Below are 19,811 nucleotides of genomic sequence, written 5' to 3'. Positions count from 1 at the left end.
CAATAGCTGTGAGTCTGTGCAGCTCAAGTGGCAGAGAGACAAGCTGGTGAATCTCCCTTAGGAGGAACCTTCCAGATGGAGTGCAGCAAAGGAATGAGCGGCTGAGTACGACCGCTGTGAGGGGCAGGCTGCTAAAAATGTCAATAAAGATGCCCAGTTTCACCAGACCCTTGCTGTGTATGTGTGGAGTCATTACACAGAAGGAGACACCACAGAGGAGGTCCTCATCAGATACATCCCCCTGCGGCCGCAGAGATCCTGATGAGGTGGAGGTGCTGCATCAGATGTGAGTAGGACTCAATCCCCACTACCTCAGATGCCTGTCATGCTGATATCCCCATACCAACCCAGCGGGAGACTCAGGAGTCCTGTAAGCCAGCAGGTGCACCACAACATACATACACGTAATGGGGACCAGTTAGACCACAGGGGCCAATGTGAGATTGGGTGGGTCTGGAAAAAACGTTACAATTGGAGGCGCTGCTGAGATATCTATCAACAGGACAGGCTTTTGCTAGGCACACAAGGAAACCGGGAGAGTGTATGCTGCCAGTCAGTGCTGTGGATGGAGACGGAGCCTAGGGGTTGTCAGGGGCCTGATGGATTTGTCAGCTCGCAAAGGACAACCTAGGATCCTGAGTGGGGTAAAGTGGTTCTGGAGATGGGTCTATAGCTGTTCTAGTCACCTTGAGGCAGCGAGTTGGTAGGATGCCTAAAGGAATAGCCTGTTAACTTGGTCAGGAATTCTGGGGAGGGTCTGCGCTAGGCTGGCCAACAGTAGGTAGACGCCTTAGTACTGCATGGGAGAAGCCAGAGTACTCTAGCCAGGAGCCAGGACACTTACCACAGAGCACAGACTGGAGGAAGGTGGACACAGCATACACAGAGAGTGTGAGCCTAGCCTGAGGTAGTGCAACATGAGTCAGACGTACATTAGATACACGTAGGTGGTGCATCGTGGCATTCTTTATTGCATCGGAATGGCAGCTGCCCCACAGAGAGGAGCTCCATGTGCGATAACAGTAACTACAAAGTAAAGATGGCGACCGCAAGAAGGGAAGATCCGCGCGGTGTGGAGAATCAAAGATGGCGGACCGCGGCTGATGGAGGGAGCGCACGTGGTGTGCGTACCAAGGAAGAACAAGCTGCAGAAGGAACTTTTGCCAGCATGTTGTGGAATGGTGCTAAGGCAGTGGCCGCACCGTTTTGGTCCTGCTTAGAACCTCGGGGTGTTACCCTGGAGGACAGTGTTGAGGACATTGTGGTTATGTGCAGTGAAAATGGAGAATCTGCTTGCCAGACGGTGAGCTACAACCAAAAGTCTACCTCAGTTGCTTTTATGAATGGCTGTGTAAACCAAGATGGCGGTTCCCGCTTCCCTGGGAGACCGCGTGGGCCGAGTGAAGAGAATTCTGCAAATGCTAAGAGTGCAGAAAGTTGGCCGGGATTGGCGCCAAAAAGAGAACCCCACTCTGCTGGGGGGTATGGCGTGAAAGCTGTGGCCGCGCCCTCCTGGACTGTGACAGGCTCAGAGCCAATTATGGGCCATAACGTGAATCTGTGGGACACTCCCCAAATATTCACCATGGGGAGGGGTCTCTATCTCTGCCAAGTGAGACCCGAGTTGTCTGAGGGAGGAGCTGGATGTGAACTTCCTGTCCCTCAGTTGCGAGGAGCTGGTGAACTGGAGAGACCACTGTGCAAAGTGTCTCCCTTAGCCAGTACAAGTGAGAAAGAGATGGACATTGGGGTATATCCCTATTCATTGCCAGGAGGCTTCCTGGTAGTCAAGGCCGGGGACAAAGAGACATTGCGGTGCCTGTGCATGCAGTGCAGGTTGCCCGGTGGAGAAGCCAGTACCACGGCAAGGTGTCCCCAATGTGGCATATACTATCTGTGGGCCGTACTGCCTTTTGTGCCTGGGCAGACCGTGGAGGCGGGAGGTGAGACAGCCAAGCTGACGGCTGGAGCTTCACCCAGAATCAAGACAGAGAAAGCTGATCCCGGAGAATGGGGATCGTTGCTGATGATTGCTACAGAGCAGAAGGACACTGGGGCCCGCAACCGCAGCGAGAACCCGGAACATCGCTGGCGGACCGCTGCGGAAGTGCCACTACCTGCATCGGAGTCTGCCTCTTCGGACGAAGGACAGGCCAGCCCGACATCGGTGGTGATGCGCCTACCGGAGGACCACTACAGCGGTGCTGAAAAAGAGCCAGCACTTACCTGCATGGTAGCGGAGTGGAGTCTCGAGGTGCCAAAGTCGCCTGTGCGGAGACAACTGGAGCGGTGGAGTCCCACGGCCGTGGTGACTTCCAGCGCGGAGGGAGGAGAAGATCCCATCCCAAGCCGACGGAGCGGTGAGACACACCCTTACCCTCCACAAGCGCCGGTGGTAGCAACGGCGGAGGCAGGCCTAGCCCAGGCCCGAGCGGCGCGGAGAGTTGAACCTTCACTTCCGGCGGCGGATGTCATTCTGGAGGAAGAGGTTCCGGTGGGGAGCCCAACCCAAGATGGCGGCGGTGAGTCCCGCGAGATAGATGACGTCATATCTGGCGGACACAGCGGAGCGGGATGGAAGATGGCCGTGTCCTTGCGACCGCCGTGCTGCTCCAGGTCACCTGGGTCCGGAAAGAGCTGGCAGGCCCTGCGGAAGCTTGGGAACAAGGAGACGGGTGAACCGGAATGCCAGTCCGCTGGTACCGGTCAAGGTAGTGAGACGCTGCGGGTCATTGCCCCGTGTCGGCCGATAGCGTTTCCCTATGCCCAACCCCCGGCCATAGTTAAGACCCCTGCCCCTGTCACTTCCTCATCTGGGTCCCAGTCTAGCCAAGGGTTGTCTGGGGAGTCACGGGCTACTTCCGAAGAACGGACTGGGGAAAACCTGGGCTGGGGTGATTGTGTGACCTCTGATGAGGGATCGGGGAGGGAAGTGATAACATATGTGAAGTCTCCGGTGGTGAACCCTACTGCAGTTAAGCATGTGGCTAAAGGGAAATTGAAGCATTATGGTATGCGTACTCATTCCAGTGAAAAGTCTGGGGATTTGGGTAATGTTGCTCCTATTGTGCCTGTTGCCCGGGTCAAACCCTGACCTTCAGTGTCAGCAAGAGTTGCCAGGAATCGCCTAAAAGCTTTGCTTTATTTCCACCATCCATGGGAGGGAGAAATTGAGTTTGAGAAGGGTTCCACTGATGAGGATATTGTATATAGTTCTGAGGATGAGGAAGGATCAGACGAGGAGAATTGGAATATTGATAGTTCCATAGAAAATTGGGATCGTGAAGTATCAGATGAAAATTGGTATACTGAGACAGCAGAAAAGATAGCTTACATCTCCAGGAGATGCCTTAAGGAAGTGTATGGGCATGATCCTCTCAGTCCACTAGCATCCAGGCAGGAATTATGGGCTGATTGTGGGTGTACCGTATGTCACCCAGAGTGTTATAGCATTGCTGCTCTAAACCCAGTGGACCATGCTGTGCGCAGGCCACCTTAAGAGGGTATGGTAGTACCAGTAATGGATACTCCATCAGGGAGTAATCCTGGTTGTTACACCATCTAAGTTAGGATGTATCTGTTATTATGTTTATGATGAAAAGATATGTACTGTAATAATGTATTGTTGTGTTTTGCAGTGCTACCTGAAAGAAGGTTCTGCAAATTTAGATCCCAGCCGGGAGTTGGGTTCCACCAGGTGGAGAATGTAGCCATGTGTAAAATTGGTGTACATATCTCCTTCATACTGGCAGTAATCCTGGTAAGTATGCAGGTTTGCCAGTAACAATCATGGAGGTTTGCCCTCACACCCTGGTGAAGTGTCATATGTATACAAAGGAAGTGACAACATGCTTTGTGTCCACTATAAGTGACACAGGGGTGAGTCATTTCTAGAGCCTATATAAGACACAGGACTGCCTAAAGTTAATGTGTTAATCAAGTGTTCTGTTGGTGTTCTGACTCTGTTCAGGAGAGTCATGTGGAGGTCTGCAACAGTGTTGCAGTGTCTGATGCAATAGCTGTGAGTCTGTGCAGCTCAAGTGGCAGAGAGACAAGCTGGTGAATCTCCCTTAGGGGGAGAGGTGGAAACATCTCCATTAGGAGAAGGAGGAACCTTCCAGATGGAGTGCAGCAAAGGAATGAGCGGCTGAGTATGACCGCTGTGAGGGGCAGGCTGCTAAAGATGTCAATAAAGATGCCCAGTTTCACCAGACCCTTGCTGTGTATGTGTGGAGTCATTACACAGAAGGAGACACCACAGAGGAGGTCCTCATCAGATACATCCCCCTGCGGCCGCAGAGATCCTGATAAGGTGGAGGTGCTGCATCAGATGTGAGTAGGACTCAATCCCCACTACCTCAGATGCCTGTCATGCTGATATCCCCATACCAACCCAGCGGGAGACTCAGGAGTCCTGTAAGCCAGCAGGTGCACCACAACATAAATACACGTAATGGGGACCAGTTAGACCACAGGGGCCAATGGGAGATTGGGTGGGTCTGGAAAAAACATTACATATACAATATCTCCCCTTTTGTAGAACCGAAGTGGGAGAAAAAGATAGTAGGAGCAATATGCTGCCTTACTATATATAAAGGGTGTAGGTGAGGTATAAGTGTATATAATAACCCCCAAATTTGAACCAAAGCACAAAACCCTGTACGGCAGAGATAGCCAGAGCTATAAAGGATGGCTCAGTATAGTGAGTCCAAACTGACAGTCTAAAATAAATCAAGACTGCCACAGCCCAAATATGACAAATGTACTTGCTGTAGCATACACGAACCTTATATACCACCATTGAATAACTCTAATAGCCTCAAAAAATCTTCTGTCTTTAATATCTAGATATTGTAGTATAGTATAGTGTGATAACTCATAATGCTCCAAACACTCAAGTACTCATTATACTAGAGGCTAAAACAGCTCAAACGGAAGCTGGTGACATCATTACGTGCCCTATGCACGTTTCCCTCCAGCTACGGAGCTTTGTCAGAGACATTTTTGCAAATGCATGTAAGCACAGCTATAGAAACAGGATTGATAGCTCAAACAGCGCCTGCGTGAGATAATATACTCAGTACGTCGCCATTGGAGACAATATGCATGCGCAAAGCCATAATCACACAAAAGAAGAGCTGCCCAAAAAGATAAAGTCCTACCTAAGCCTGTAATGGCGCAAAAAGATGGAAACTTAGGCACCCAAATACATTAATTTAATGCGCATGCTGAAAGTGATAGACGCATTGTTCAGCGTTCCTCACATCTGCGCTTGCCCAGAGTAACTGAATGCACACTTCATCTTGCAGTTGTCACGTAAGTGCGCCTCTCTGCTGTAGAAGGACATTCCCCAGCATATAATGTGGTTGCACATGTGCAAAAAGATATACATAATCGCGCAAAATGCCAATGGCATGTATCGGGAGATAGACATCCTCTCACCCATATGTCAGTGATGCGCATGTGCAGGGAAATATACGCCTTGCTCAGTACATCATGTGACTGCGCTTGCCTGTGGTGACCAACTCCTCACTAAACGTAGTGTCAGTACATAGACGTGAGAAGATAGATTCACTAACACCTACTATACAGAGCAACGTGCATGTAAAAAGAGATAGACTGTTTAACATCCTCCATCATTGATGCTTTGATGCATTGATACTAGGTTGATGTCCTTGCAGAACTGAATCAGCCACAGAGGTAATTGTACCAATAAAATCACCTTTCATCATTATCCAAACGGGAAGTAAATTTACATTTATATATATTATTTGCTTCCTGTCAGTATTCTAAAACGCAATAATGTCAATGTTAATGAATATTCATAAATAAATGCATGTAGTAAAATTACACTTAATCGTACTTGTGTATTATTAAATCATACATGCATATTATAGTTACACTGGACAAGATGTTAACATAGTCCAAACATGTAACATGTAACAATATAGTCACTAAATTTAACTTAGTCTATTTTAACAATAATTTTTGAAGATTTATACCATGGCGGCAAAACGCAAAACACAGAGCACAAACACTGGAGAGGAATGTAAACACCATTTGCCGAATTCATGCTGCGTGGAGTAAAGCAGCACACACGAAAACGGCGCCGTGATTTCTTAAAATAATGTCCGCTGCATCTGTTACTGAAGGAAGTACTCCACAGATCTCATCCCCACTTCATGGGGGATACTATTATAAAGACCTTCCACGTTGTCACGGGAGACAAGGTATTTACACCTTTTTAACCGGGATCATAACATTGAGCAAAACAAGGAGGTAAAACAAATTAGCATTTATTCCATTAAAGCAGACATACACACAGTGGATTACAATATACAAGAGAAAAGACACACTTACTGGGGGTCTGGGTGAAAAAACGAGACTTTTCTAGCTTCTACAGTCATAATACAAAGTTTGTAGTTGACCGGTACTTAGCTTAGATGTCTTGGAACCCAAATCGGATGGAGTTCCACAAGCCACCGCTATAAAAGGTCCGGAGCCTTGAAATAACGTTACCACAAGTCCCAAATGTCCTGGAACTCAAATCGGCTTCAATCCCTAGCTGCGACCGCTACGTTCGTATTTTAGAACTTGACTGCAAAAATCGGGACTTAGAAAATAAATCAGCCTGAAATTTCTGAAGCCGGCTCGCATCTATTTCTCTTGGAGCATCGTTTTGCAGATTCGAATTTCCCACTGTTGTCTTGGCGCTCAAAGTCTTAGAGAATCTCTGTGAATCTGACGACTGGATTAGCTGTTGAGTTTCTTATAGTATTTTGCCTCCATTCACAAAATACTACAGCCAATCCTGAGCGTGGGAGAATTCCTACCAGCCTAGCAGAGACTTGCCATACTCCTGAAGGTGGACAAGGAAGGATTCGGAATCTGACAGGGGCATGCGCTACTCTGGCACCTCTGCCACCTGTCAGTCAGAAGCCACCCGTGGAGTTAGGTGCCTCAAGGTCTGGGCTGGGCAAATGGTCCGATGACTTCCATTCAGGCCAGGACAGGGGTACTTGAGGCTAACTCCTCTGCCCAAATGGCTTCCACACCTTGGCAATCTCTGATGTTTTCAACTCTGGGACCCGAGCAGACTTGGTGGCACCAGTTTGGTAGCCAAATGGTCTCTTGGAACCACGGACTTGGAAATCCCCAGCTCATATACAGTGCAAAAGCATTTACCATTATACACAATGTCAAATAAAAATATTTCACAATTTCACAAAGTCCCTCGCTTACTACACTGGCGACACAGTTTATTGCACTGCGGCCAGATCCGCAAGCCGGGAGATTTCCCGGCTTGCTAGTGGCCGCCCCTCGGCGTGCCGCTCGTCACAGACGCGCGGTCACGCGTCATCGGGAGCGTGCGCCCCCTGCACGCGCGTCCAGGGCTCCCCGAGGGAGCCCTGGTGTCCCGCGATGTGGGGGACGGCGGCAGGGGGTTCCGGGGGACCCGGCGGACCCGGCAGCGGGAGGGAGAGCGCCCCGATCGGAGGGCGCTCTTCCGCTGCTTCGGCGCGCGCCCGTCACCCTCCGGCGCGCGCCAGGCTACTGCTGCGGCCGAGAACGGGCAAATGCTCGAATAAACTCGGCCGCAGCAGTAGGTTTGACTGAAATGACGCACACGTTCAGTTTCAGCTCTCCTAGACCTTCCTATAAGAAAATTTTATAAAAGTTGATTTGGGTCTTAAACAGGATACTGCTGTCTTGGTGCTCAAAGTCTTAGAGAATCTCTGTGAATCTGACTGGATAATTTGGCCTTATTTGTGATCCTCTGCTTGTTTGTTTCGGTTATCATGGTCACATAATGACTGCCTGTATGCTTATGTAACTTTAAGCTGAAGCGTTTTAACTATTCATCTACCTAATTTGGATATAGGGTGAAGACAACCAGCTATAATACTGCCATATACCGCTGAGAGTAATTAATGACAATTGAGGTGCGGCTGAGCTTTGGACACTTACTAGATACAGTTTATCTTATGCTGTTTCCCTGCTGGCGCTGAGCATGCTTACCTCCCCGTCCAGGCTCACACGGCACGCCAGCATTAATTTACGGGCATGTAAGCTCTCCCAAGTTTGGTGCTTGGGGTAACAAGGGAGTTTGCCTTCGGAGCTCAGAGCAGGGTCACATGACCCTGCTCTGACCAATGGGGAGAGAGAGACAGTGCTGAGCTGAGAGGTGGAAGGGGGGGGAGAGCAGAGAGATAAAAGACCAATAATCACAGCCTCTGATTTGACTGTTTGACCCCAAGTTCTTTAGAGCCCGTTAAAATGCCTATATATGAATCTCTGTTATAGGGAAGGATTTTGTTGATGCTTGGGGAGAGGTCACCTGAGAGATGCGAATGGGTTGGGGGGGTGGAGAGATGCAAAGGGGGATGGGGGGAGAAGGGTGCCGGGAAGGGGAGGGGGGAGAGAGAGGAGGGAAGGGGGAGGGAGAGAATGGACACACACACAGAGAGATGCACACAGAGAGAGACACAGAGACAGACACACACACAGCCCCGATCCAGCCAATGACACGCCCCCTCCCTTCATAGCCACGCACCCCGCTCCAGCTCCAAAATTATTGCAGGACAGCAGAACGCTCATGCTTGAAAAGTTGGTGACGTCACCACTCTTATGCATGAGCGCAGTCAGCGCCAGCAGAGACTTAGCCTTACTTGATACAATAGCTGATCCTCTTCTTGTGTGTCCCGGGCATCATGACCACACGTTGATTGTATGCGTGTTCATGCAACTGTACATGCTAATACCTCAACCACTTACCTACCTTACTTGGATACAGGCTTAATATCACTGATACTGCTGCGGCCAAGTTTATTCGAGCATTTGCCCGTTCTTGGCCGCAGCAGTAGCCTGGCGCACGCCCGAGAGTGACGGGCGCGCGCCGAAGCAGCGGAAGAGCGCCCTCCGATCGGGGCGCTCTCCCTACCGCTGCCGGGTCCGCCGGGTCCCCCGGAACCCTCTGCCGCCGTCCCGCGATCGCGGGACACCAGGGCTCCCTCGGGGAGCCCTGGACGCGCGTGCAGGGGGCGCACGCTCCCGAAGACGCGTGACCGCGCGTCTATGACGCGCGGCACGCCGAGGGGCGGCCACTAGCAAGCCGGGAAATCTCCCGGCTTGCGGATCTGGCCGCAGTGTGATAAAGTGTGTCGGTAGTGTACATCTCTGTCTTGGTAATAGTATCCTCTTGCTATACTGTACGTAACCCTATACTGATACATATGGATACATATAGGATTTACGCTGTCTGTTTGAAGATATTAACTCTGTTTCACCCTAGCAAACTCCCCCCTATTTTTAGCTATTTTATTACTGTTTGTTACTTACCTTACTGTACAGTAGTTTACCTAATAAATTGTTTTAATATTTATTCACGATCTATTGTGAGTAGCCTATTGGGACATTAGCGCCCACGGATTGAATATTTCGGCCCATTTATTTTAAATTGTGAGTTCAGCTATGTGGCTTTTGGGTTGACTCTTTCGACCTTTTTGTTAATAAGTTGTAATAAAGGGGAAAGGACAGAGCAAAGTAACGTTCTCCAATATTTCAATATTCAAGCTAAAATATGTTTAATAGCTTTTCAAATATAGGCAAAGTCTGTCTGAGAAGTAGAACACAAAATCATGGAATATATCAGTGGTTTTCATCCTTTTTCAGAACTTTCAGTGGATCCTTAATTTGCAATCCTAAGTACTTTAGAAACTACTGACGTGGGGCGTCTAAAAACTTAATTTGTTATATTTCTTTTTAATACTAATATATTGTCTAACAATATCAATACTAATATATTGTCTCAACAACTGTTGAGTTCCTAAATATAACTATACCAATTTATTTCTTTATATATATATATACACACACAGTTAGGTCCGGAAATAATTGGACACTGATACAAGTTTTGTTATTTCGGCTGTGTACCAAAATAAATTCAAGATACAGTTGAATAATGAATATGGGCTTAAAGTGCAGTCTATCCGCTTTAATTTGAAGGTATTCACATCCAAATTGGAGGAAGGGTTTAGGAATTACATCTCTTTAATATGTAGCCCACTCTTTTTCAAGGGACCAAAAGTAATTGGACAATTGACTCAAAAGCTGTTTTATGGACAGGTGTGGGCTATTCCTTCGTTATTTCATCATCAATTAAGCAGGTAAAAGGTCTGGATGTAATGCTCGGCCTGCCCACAAGCCAGACGAGACCTCGGGACTGAGGTGGAAAGGAGTAATACCACACACCTAGCAGTAAACGGGGGCACGGCCTGAGTGTGGAAGTAGCATAGGTGGTCCTGGTAACAAAAATAGAATGGGTACCGTACTTGCCAACTCCAGCGTAGAAAGGTAAAGTCCGTAAGCCAATGGTCGTGGGATGGATAGAGCAGCATAGTAGAGTGTCCGTAAGCCTGGGTCGTGGAGTGGAGAGAGCAGCGTAGTAGAGTGTCCGTAAGCCGTGTCCAAGGGATATAGAAGTCTGCAGAGTAGTAATGTCCAAAGCCAAATCCAAGGGTTCCAGAGAGCGGCGTAGTTGAAGTCCAAAGCCAAAGGTCGAGATCCAGGGAGGTCAGCAGTATATCCAGGGACAGGAATAGGAACTGAAAGACAAAAGGGGGCAGGCAACAGCAGACAGCACCAAGGTACAGAAGCTATGCAGAGCAAAGAGGAAATGGTGAGGGGAGACTAAATAGGGGGCTGGGACCTATCAGAGGAAGGGGAGGAATGGAGGAGTGGCCCCAGGGAGGACCTGATAGGGGAGACGTGCCTAGGGAGCTGGGGCCTGTGAGAGCAAGGGGAGGAGTGGAGGAGCGGCCCGGGGAAGGGCCTGGGGGCGGACCTGACAGAGCAGGGGCAGGGAAGCACGTGATACACGCGCCTCATCTGAGGAGGCGCGTGTCAGGCGCCTGGCGCCAGCAAACTGAAGCCTGGGTCCGCGTGCGACCCGAGAGTCTGGGAGCAGCCGTAGAGGGGGCTGCAAGGAGTGAGGCACGCCGCCGCGGAGCCTGGGCGGCACGGAGCAAAGGTAAGGAGGCGCTGGAAGCGGGTGTACCCGCAGCGCGGATCCTTACACTGGAGTTGATTTCAGATGTCGCATTCGCATTTGGAAGTTGTTGCTGTGAACCCACAACATGCGATCAAAGGAGCTCTCAATGCAAGTGAAACAGGGCTTCCTTAGGCTGCAAAAAAAATAAAAAATCCATCGGAGAGATAGCAGAAACATTAGTGGCCAAATCAACAGTTTGGTACATTCGGAGAAAAAAAGAATGCACTGGTGAGCTCTGCAACACAAAAAGGCCTGGACGTCCAAAGGAAGATAATAGTGGTGGATGATCGTAGGATCCTTTCCATGGTAAAGAAAAACACCTTCACAACATCCAGCCAAGTGAACAACACTCTCCAAGAGGTAGGCATATCATTATCCAAGTCTACCATAAAGAGAAGACTTCACGAGAGCAAATACAGAGCGTTCACCACAAGGTGCAAACCATTCATAAGCCTCAAGAATAGAAAGGCCAAATTAGACATTGCCAAACAATATCTAAAAAAGCCAGCCCAGTTCTGGAACAGCATTCTTTGGACAGATGAAACTAAGATCAACCTGTACCAGAATGATGGGAAGAAAAAAAGTATGGAGAAGGCTTGGAACGGCTCATGATCCAATGCATACCACATCATCTGTAAAACACAGTGGAGGCAGTGTGAAGGCATGGGCATGCATGGCTTACAATTGCATTGGGTCACTAGTGTTTATTGATGATGTGACAGAACACAGAAGCAGCAGGGATATATTGTCTGCTCAGATTCAGCGAAGTTAATTGGACGGCGCTTCACTTTACAGATGGACAATGACCCAAAACATACTGCGAAAGCAACCCAGGAGTTTTTTAAGGCAAAGAAGTGGAATATTCTGCAATGGCTGAGTCAATCACCTGATCTTAACCCGATTGAGCATGCATTTCACTTGCTGAAGACAAAACTTAAGGCAGAAAGACCCACGAACAAACAACAACTGAAGACAGCTGTAGTAAAGGCCTGGAAAAGCATCACAAAGGAGGAAACCCCGCGTTTGGTGATGTTCATGCGTTACAGACTTCAAGCAGTCATTGCCTGCAAAGGATTCTCGACAAAGTATTACAAATGAACATTTTATTTATGATTGTGTTAATTTGTCAAATTACATTTGAGCCCCTGAAATAAGGGGACTGTGTATGAAAATGGTTGCAATTCCTAAACATTTCATACGATATTTTTGTTCAACCCCTTGAATTAAAGCTGAAAGTCTGCACTTCTATTGCACCTTGGTTGTTTCATTTCAAATCCATTGTGGTGGCGTACAGAGCCAAAATTATGAAAATTGTGTCAGTGTCCAATTATTTCCGGACCTAACTGTGTGTGTGTGTGTGTGTGTGTGTGTATGCATATTTAGGCCAAATAGTCACTGGCGAGTGAACACAATGAGCTGAGGTCAAGGCTCTTCTACAGGGTAGGGAGACTCTGAGCACAAGAGGAAGAATAAGGTGATAGGGGAGCCCCTGCTGCTGCCTCAATGAAAATGAACGGTGAACGGTGCTCTGGGTATACACTGAATAGGTAGAGAAGGTAGAGAAGAACCCAGTGTAGCACTCGAGTTCACCCTCTGGTGATAAGTGAATGATTAAAACATAAACTTTATTAAATACAACACATATATAAAATAATGGGTATTAAAACGACGTACTAGAGGTCAATAGATCATGATACTGACAGCCGTATAGGCTCAGGATCAAGGAAATTTGTGTGTCCTATATGTGTCAAGTATCACACAGGAAACGGAACAGAGATCCTAGTATGGACCTCTGTTAAAAATGAATATAGTAGGGTGTGCTCGCTTAAGTACTATAGCTACAGATCACATAAGGCAATGTTTGCATAAACCATTAATAAAAGGTGGTGTGACTGGTAGTAACTGACGCACATGTAAAACAAATGTAATGTGCAACAGTAGATCTCAGTATGTAGTCAGCTTAATCCTCCTCTGTATAATTGGCTATGTGCTCGGTGCTGTATAGAGCTGACCTCAGGTAACCTCCTGAGGTCCACGGTATAGGGGTGTAATGGCCTATAGTAACCTCAGTGGCAATGTCACAGATAATGCTCTTAAAACACTGTGCTGTTAATAGTGGTAGTAGGCACCCTTGTCAGATAAACATAGCACATGGACGAACACTGCATATGAAGAGGAGGTGGCTGCGTAATAGAGAGAAGTAGCCTATGGTAGTTGTTAACAGTAACTCCAGCGCATAACGCAAGGCAAAAAATACAAAAAACACAGCGCACAATGCTCATAGTACATTAAAAATTATATTGGTAACCAAACAAGTGAGGTAAGTATTAGGCGTACATTAAAACAATTTAAACAGGCATTTCAGGGTTATTGTTACCCAAGCACCAAACAGGACGCCAGTGAAGATGTCATCGGTTTAGGCACGTAGCTCTCCCCGTCACGATCACTCAGTCTCAGGATGAAGCCTGGAAGATCTCCAGTAAGGTAACAAACGGTTCAGCCAACTCGCAGTGCAGATAAGTGATGTCTGCAGGTATAGAAATCTCTGCGGCAGCAGGACACACGCTGTTCAACTCTCTGATCCGGCGCTTCTGGGTTCGTGACGTCACACAGCGGCGACAGCACGTCGCGATCTTTCTAAGCACAGAGCTGGTTCTCAAGGAGTGGTGCAAAGTCCAGGGTTCACAAAATGTTCTATTCCACCTCGTTTCGAAACCACAGGGGTCCCTTCATCAGGGATTATTGACTCTAAATCGATGTAGCATCTAAATACCCCACGCTTGTCACTGATAGGCCCCTCAATTAGGAGTTGCGGCCAATACCAGGAAAGCGGGGAGGAGTCAAATAGCTCCATGGATCACAAATGCAAACACGTTGCCCTTGGCAACCTAAGACAACAAAATAAACTTTATTAAACATACAATAGCGCGCAAAAATACAAACATCAAGTGATGGCTCTAAAATAAAGAGAAAAGGCGTTGATACAAGAAAGATTGAACAGCTGCACCTATACCAAGAAATACACATATATATATTTCTTTATGGTACACATGGCAAGGTATTACATTGAAAAAGAAGCATGGAATTATTTTTTTTTTTAAATTATATGAAATATATAAAAAATATAAAATATATAAAAAAGCAAAGGATCACCCAGTAATAAAGAAAAAAGCTTACGTAATAAAACCTATAGAGAGGGTAATATTTAATAAACCCCTATCTTAATGGGGATCAATAGAGGGACCATAAATCAATATCCTCATTGAGACCTCCTGGATGCAAAGTTCCCAGTTTGTGTATCCAGAAGGTCTCCTGGAATGACAGATCCTTCACCCTATCACCGCCCCTTCTATTGTGAGGGACATATTTAATGCCCTTAAAACGCAGAGACGAGGGGTCTTTGTTATGGTGCAGAGTGTAGTGCTTAGAAAGACTATGTTTAAAAAGACCATTTTTGATATTTCGTATATGTTCTTGGATACGTACCTTAAGTGGACGCTTAGTGCGCCCCACATAATGCAAGCCACAAGGGCACTCAATTAAATAAACTATATGGTCAGAATTACAATTAATAAAATCTGAAATCTCATAAATTTCCCCAGTTTTTTTACACAAAGATTTTATTGTCAGGGTGCAAATGCTTGCACATTGAACATTTTCCACATTTGAAGTTACCAAGAGGTTTACTACTCAACCACCTTTTTTCTCCCACAGAGACATCTTTAATATTAATGTCACTAGGGGACAGGGTGTTTTTCAAGTTTTTTGCTTTTCTGTAAGTAAACTTTGGAAACTTTGAAATGTGGACCCCCAAAATTGAATCATTTGACAGAATTGCCCAGTGTTTTTTTACAATCTTTTCAATTTGCAGAGTCATAGAATTAAAATTTGTAATAAAAGCAACATTACATTTGCCCTCACTGTTTTCCTGTTTATTTCGTTCTTTAATTTTTGGAACTAACATTTGTCTTCTATCCAGTTTACTTACCCTATCCAGATCATCAGTTAGTTTTTTCAATGGATAACCTCTCTCCAGAAATCTGGAAGTTAGGTCACTAGCCTGTTTCTCAAAGTCAGTATCCAAGCTTCCCTTCATCGGATACTGTCAAACTCAAGTCCAAAAAGTTAATATCCCTAACATTATCCACGTGGGTAAAGGATAGATTTCTATCATTACTTTTAATGTAGTTTAAGAAGTGATTTACAGAACATTGATCAACCTCCCATAAACATATAATGTCGTCTATGAAACGACGCCAAATAATAATATTGTCTTTAAAAGGGTTATTGTTCAGAATAAACTTAAATTCCCATTCTCCCATGTACAGGTTTGCGAAACTGGGGGCAAATCTAGTGCCCATAGCAGTTCTGCAAACCTGCAGGAAGAATTCATCCAAAAACATAAAATAGTTGTGTTTCAAAATGAAGTGGATTGAATCCAAAATAAAACTTCTATTTAAATGGTGTAGTTCCTCATCACCTGATAGAAAAAAATACACAGATGCTAGGCCCTTCATGTGTGGTATATTCGTATAGAGGGCCTGCACATCACATGTCAGCCATCTATACGAATCTTTCCACTCCAGATCCTGCAACAAGTTGAGCACTGAAGTGGAATCCCTTAAATGGGAAGGGAGTTTTTCCACATAGGATTGCAAGAAGTGGTCAACATACTGTGACAAATTGGCTGTTAAGCTTTGTATTCCCGATATTATCGGTCTACCAGGGGGGTTTGTTATTGACTTGTGGGTTTTGGGGAGATGATAGAATATTGGGATCTTAGGGGAGCTGGTGAATAAAAATTCATATTCATTTTTAGTAATAACACAGGAAGCTAGGGCTTGGTCAAGTAGGCCTTTTAGTTTATTCAAAAACTCACTGGTTGGATCTTTTTTAAGCCTGGTGTAGGAGGTGGTATCGTTCAGGAGTCGAAGTGACTCTCCTTCATAATCCTTGCGATTCTGTAGAACGACACCCCCTCGAGCATGCGGAGTATGAGATCTTGAAAAAGAAGCATGAGAAATTTTATAGGGACAAGTCTGATTATGACAATAACAGACAGAGAAATTGGGCGAAGGATGTGGATAGGGGTAGACCCTCAAAAGCTCAATCTCAAGGAAGGGGAGGGAGGGACTCCTCTTATTCCTTAAATAGATCCAATAATCCTCAGAGATATCCCAAGTCTCATATTCACCCTAATGATGAGTGATGGGAAAACCAGACCTATGGGGAGAGAAGGGGTCCTCCCAGATATGATGAGCACTTCCCTCCCACTAGATATGAAGGGCATTTTAGAAACCCTAATTATAAAGGGAGAAATTATATTCCCAATTTTAGGTATGGTCAAAGAGAATATGAAAAATTTGATACTAATAAGAGCTTTAGACCTTTTAAACCTAGCCCTAGATATCAATCACCAGCTCAACACTCCCCATCTTCTTTTTTAGATTCAGTCAAGCAAAGACACTTAGAACCACAGAAAAGGGAGGAGATTGTGGAATCTTCTCAAAAACCCCGGTCAGGGAAAAAAAAGAAAAGAACCCTACCAGAAGAGGAATTAGAGGGGGGGGGGGGGCAGAACAAAAGAAAAGAGGCTACGAGAAAGATCTGTGACATCTCCCTCACGAGGGATTTTTAATTTATCTTCAGTAATCTTAACCACTGACCAAAAAAGGGTTTTGGACAGGGGCTTGACATTTTCTCGCTCCTGTGTGCCAAACTCATTTCAATAATATACGGACCTTCAAAAATTCATGCGCAACCTCACTCTTAAAAGACACTTCATTAAATTAGATCTGGAAGGTAATGAAGGGCAAGGAGAAACAGTAGCAATAACTGATCCACCTGAGGTTGCTTTAAGACCACTCAAAAGGTCATCATATTGAGATCTTTTTTAACATGGTCAACAACAATTTTAATTCACTAATTAGTAATACTAAACCCATTTACATAAAACATAACCTCACAAAAAAACGAAACATTGGCGTTAAAATTTTTAAAAGAGAATAACAATCTCATTATTAGACCGGCCGACAAATTGAAACGATCCAATTTTGGGGGTCCACATTTCAAAGTTTCCTAAGTTTCCTAAGTTTACTTACAGAAAAGCAAAAAACTTGAAAAACACCCTGTCCCCTAGTGACATTAATATTAAAGATGTCTCTGTGGGAGAAAAAAGGTGGTTGAGTAGTAAACCTCTTGGTAACTTCAAATGTGGAAAATGTTCAGTGTGCAAGCATTTGCACCCTGACAATAAAAACTTTATGTGTAAAAAAACTGGGGAAATTTATGAGATTTCAGATTTTATTAATTGTAATTGTAAGGCGACATCTATAGGTGACCAATATACTCAAGCAGAAATCAATTAAGTTTTTATGGCGAAGTTCCAAAAATGGTTGAAAAAGCGGTGCACTGCAAATGATGTAGGGCTGAGCACATGAGATAATGTTAAAAACAATTTATTTGAATGAGTAACATCATGGATGGTGGCAAAAGACGTACTCTGACGTGTTTCGTGCAACGGGTATATACTCATGATAAAGCGCGAGTGCGTTTTTTTGGGGGGGGGGAGAGTGACATTCTTTCTAAATTGTTGAGCCCAGCATATACACAGCACTCAGGTAAATAAAGTAAATAAATTATTGTATTAAACAAAGCAAGAAATTCTAACGTATCAGTCCCAACAATGGGCCTTCCTCAGGTCAATGTATGTGTGTATATGTATATGTATATGTGTGTATATATGTGTGTATATATAAATATATATATATATATATATATAAACACACACACACACACACACACACTGTACATACTGTATATACAAAAAAGAGAAAAATAAGCATATGTATTATCAGTACACTTGATTTTATTTATTTAAACTCACATTAAGACTATCTGCACATTGTTGCTTTTTCTTTTTCCATTTTTGTGCTCAGATCTTTTTTTAACATTTTCAACTGCAGGGATCCTTTGTGGGATCTATATATAAAAGTCATGCAATCTGCACTATTGTGTTTCTCCTTTTCATCTCTTATGAGATCCTCCCTATCCACCTGGATCAATGACGATAACCTCCATATTTGTTATTCTGTATGCCTGAATATATCTTTTGCAATGTGAGTAGTCACTCTACAGATCCTGCTAGTTTCTACAGTTAACATATTTCAGTGTTGTTGTGCTATTTTTGCCCTTTTTCTCTTTTTTTTTATGGTGCTGTCCTACACTCCCCTGATCTCTTGGAAGACAACTACTTACATCTAGGAACGTGTGAAACAATTCCTTGTTAAAGGGTTTGAATGGAGGTTTTTTTTTTATATGTATTTGAGTCACTTCAACATTTACCACATATTCAGTTTGTTACTGCACAAGTCATTTGGTGTTTTGTTTTTCTATTTTATTTATTGTATTTTATAAAATGTATTGGGCACTTCCCTATGCACAGTTAAGTCTGATTAGATTATCAATCACCATTATTTGAATTTTCACTGTTTCACTGTTTAACACTGGGAGTGCTGACCAAAACACTTTTTTGTTCTATAACATGGCAACAACCCTGCTGTCTTTATGAGTAAGTGTGGCCCTTTTGAGCTTCCAGGGAAGTAACTGATTTAAAATGGGTGTGATTACTAAAACAGCAACAAAAAGAGTTCTTTACAGTATTTTTTTACCATTTAAAAAAAAAGGGGTCATTTATTAATATGTTTGAGTAGAGAACACTGCTTCTGTTAGCAATCAATGAATAATATTACCTTGTTCTATGTCACATATTTGATTTTTCAATCAACCCTTTTATGTCTTGTTTCCCTAGAAGGGAATTATTGTCCTACCTTTCTCCAGGAAATGCTGGGAGTTGGAACTGCTTTCACCTCACAGGACAAGTAAACCTGGGCTCCGGTAACATTGTGAATCTTTCTGGGGGCCACGACAATGATTGGTGCTGCAGGAAAAGAGCACTCGGACACATTAATACATTATAAAGAAATGTTACTAAAATGGTTGGAGCAGTAATTACTTCACAAAATAATCATTTTATTTCAATGCCACTTGACCACAAATTAAGTGAAATGTATGGCTTTTAGTTATTCTGAAGAAGCACAACTAATTGAGGTTGTCATAACATATTAGTCCTGAATGAAGTATATTAGATGCTTAGAAAATAATATCTAATTGTTTTACATGATAATCAAAAACGAATTTATGGGCCATATGTACACCTGTGTAAGACACCTTATGGCCCCATTCAAGTAAATGGAATATAAAGGGCCATACAGTATTTATTATGTAGTGTCTAAGTAATAATCTCCGAAGAACAGGGCATTACTGGCCAAAAATACACTGGCTGGAAGAGTTCAAGGCCCGAGAAGAAGCCAAAGGTCTTGAACCCAGCCAGGGCATTATTCGCCAGTAATGCCCTGTTCTTCAGGGATTATTACTATTATAGGCTAAATGTAGGCTTTGTTTACATTTTCATAAAAAAGATACACTTGTGTAGTCATTGATTTTTATCAGCATGATTGCCTACATTCTTATGCTTTTACTGCAAGTTTATTAAAAGGAAATTGTACATACACACAGCCCCCTCTACACACACACTCTGCAGACCCCCCTCTATACACACAAACACACTCTGCAACCCCCCTCTATATACACAAAAACACTGCATTGCCATCTACACACTGTGCAGCCCCCCTCCTCTACACCCACAAAACACACTGCAGCCCTCCTCCACTCTCTACACTCACAACACACACAGCAGCCC

The 19,811-nt window shown here is 44.7% G+C and overlaps 1 protein-coding gene across 3 annotated transcripts in view; it reads right to left on the bottom strand.

Moving 5' to 3' along the window:
* The window catches only part of IGFBPL1 (insulin like growth factor binding protein like 1), a 210,992-nt gene that overhangs the window by 103,744 nt on the left and 87,437 nt on the right, over positions 1-19,811 (bottom strand). For all 3 annotated transcript variants that reach the window (XR_012801937.1, XM_075602978.1, XM_075602963.1), the window contains exon 2: positions 18,880-18,989. Coding sequence is in view for 2 of the 3 variants with exons in the window: in XM_075602978.1 (XP_075459093.1) it covers positions 18,880-18,989 (110 nt within the window). In the remaining variant the exon portion in view is untranslated. The remainder of the gene's footprint in view (positions 1-18,879; positions 18,990-19,811) is intronic.

This window comes from Ascaphus truei, chromosome 1 (genome assembly GCF_040206685.1).
Source record: "Ascaphus truei isolate aAscTru1 chromosome 1, aAscTru1.hap1, whole genome shotgun sequence".
Taxonomy (NCBI): Eukaryota; Metazoa; Chordata; class Amphibia; order Anura; family Ascaphidae; genus Ascaphus; species Ascaphus truei.
This window is presented reverse-complemented; position numbering and strand designations above follow the sequence as displayed.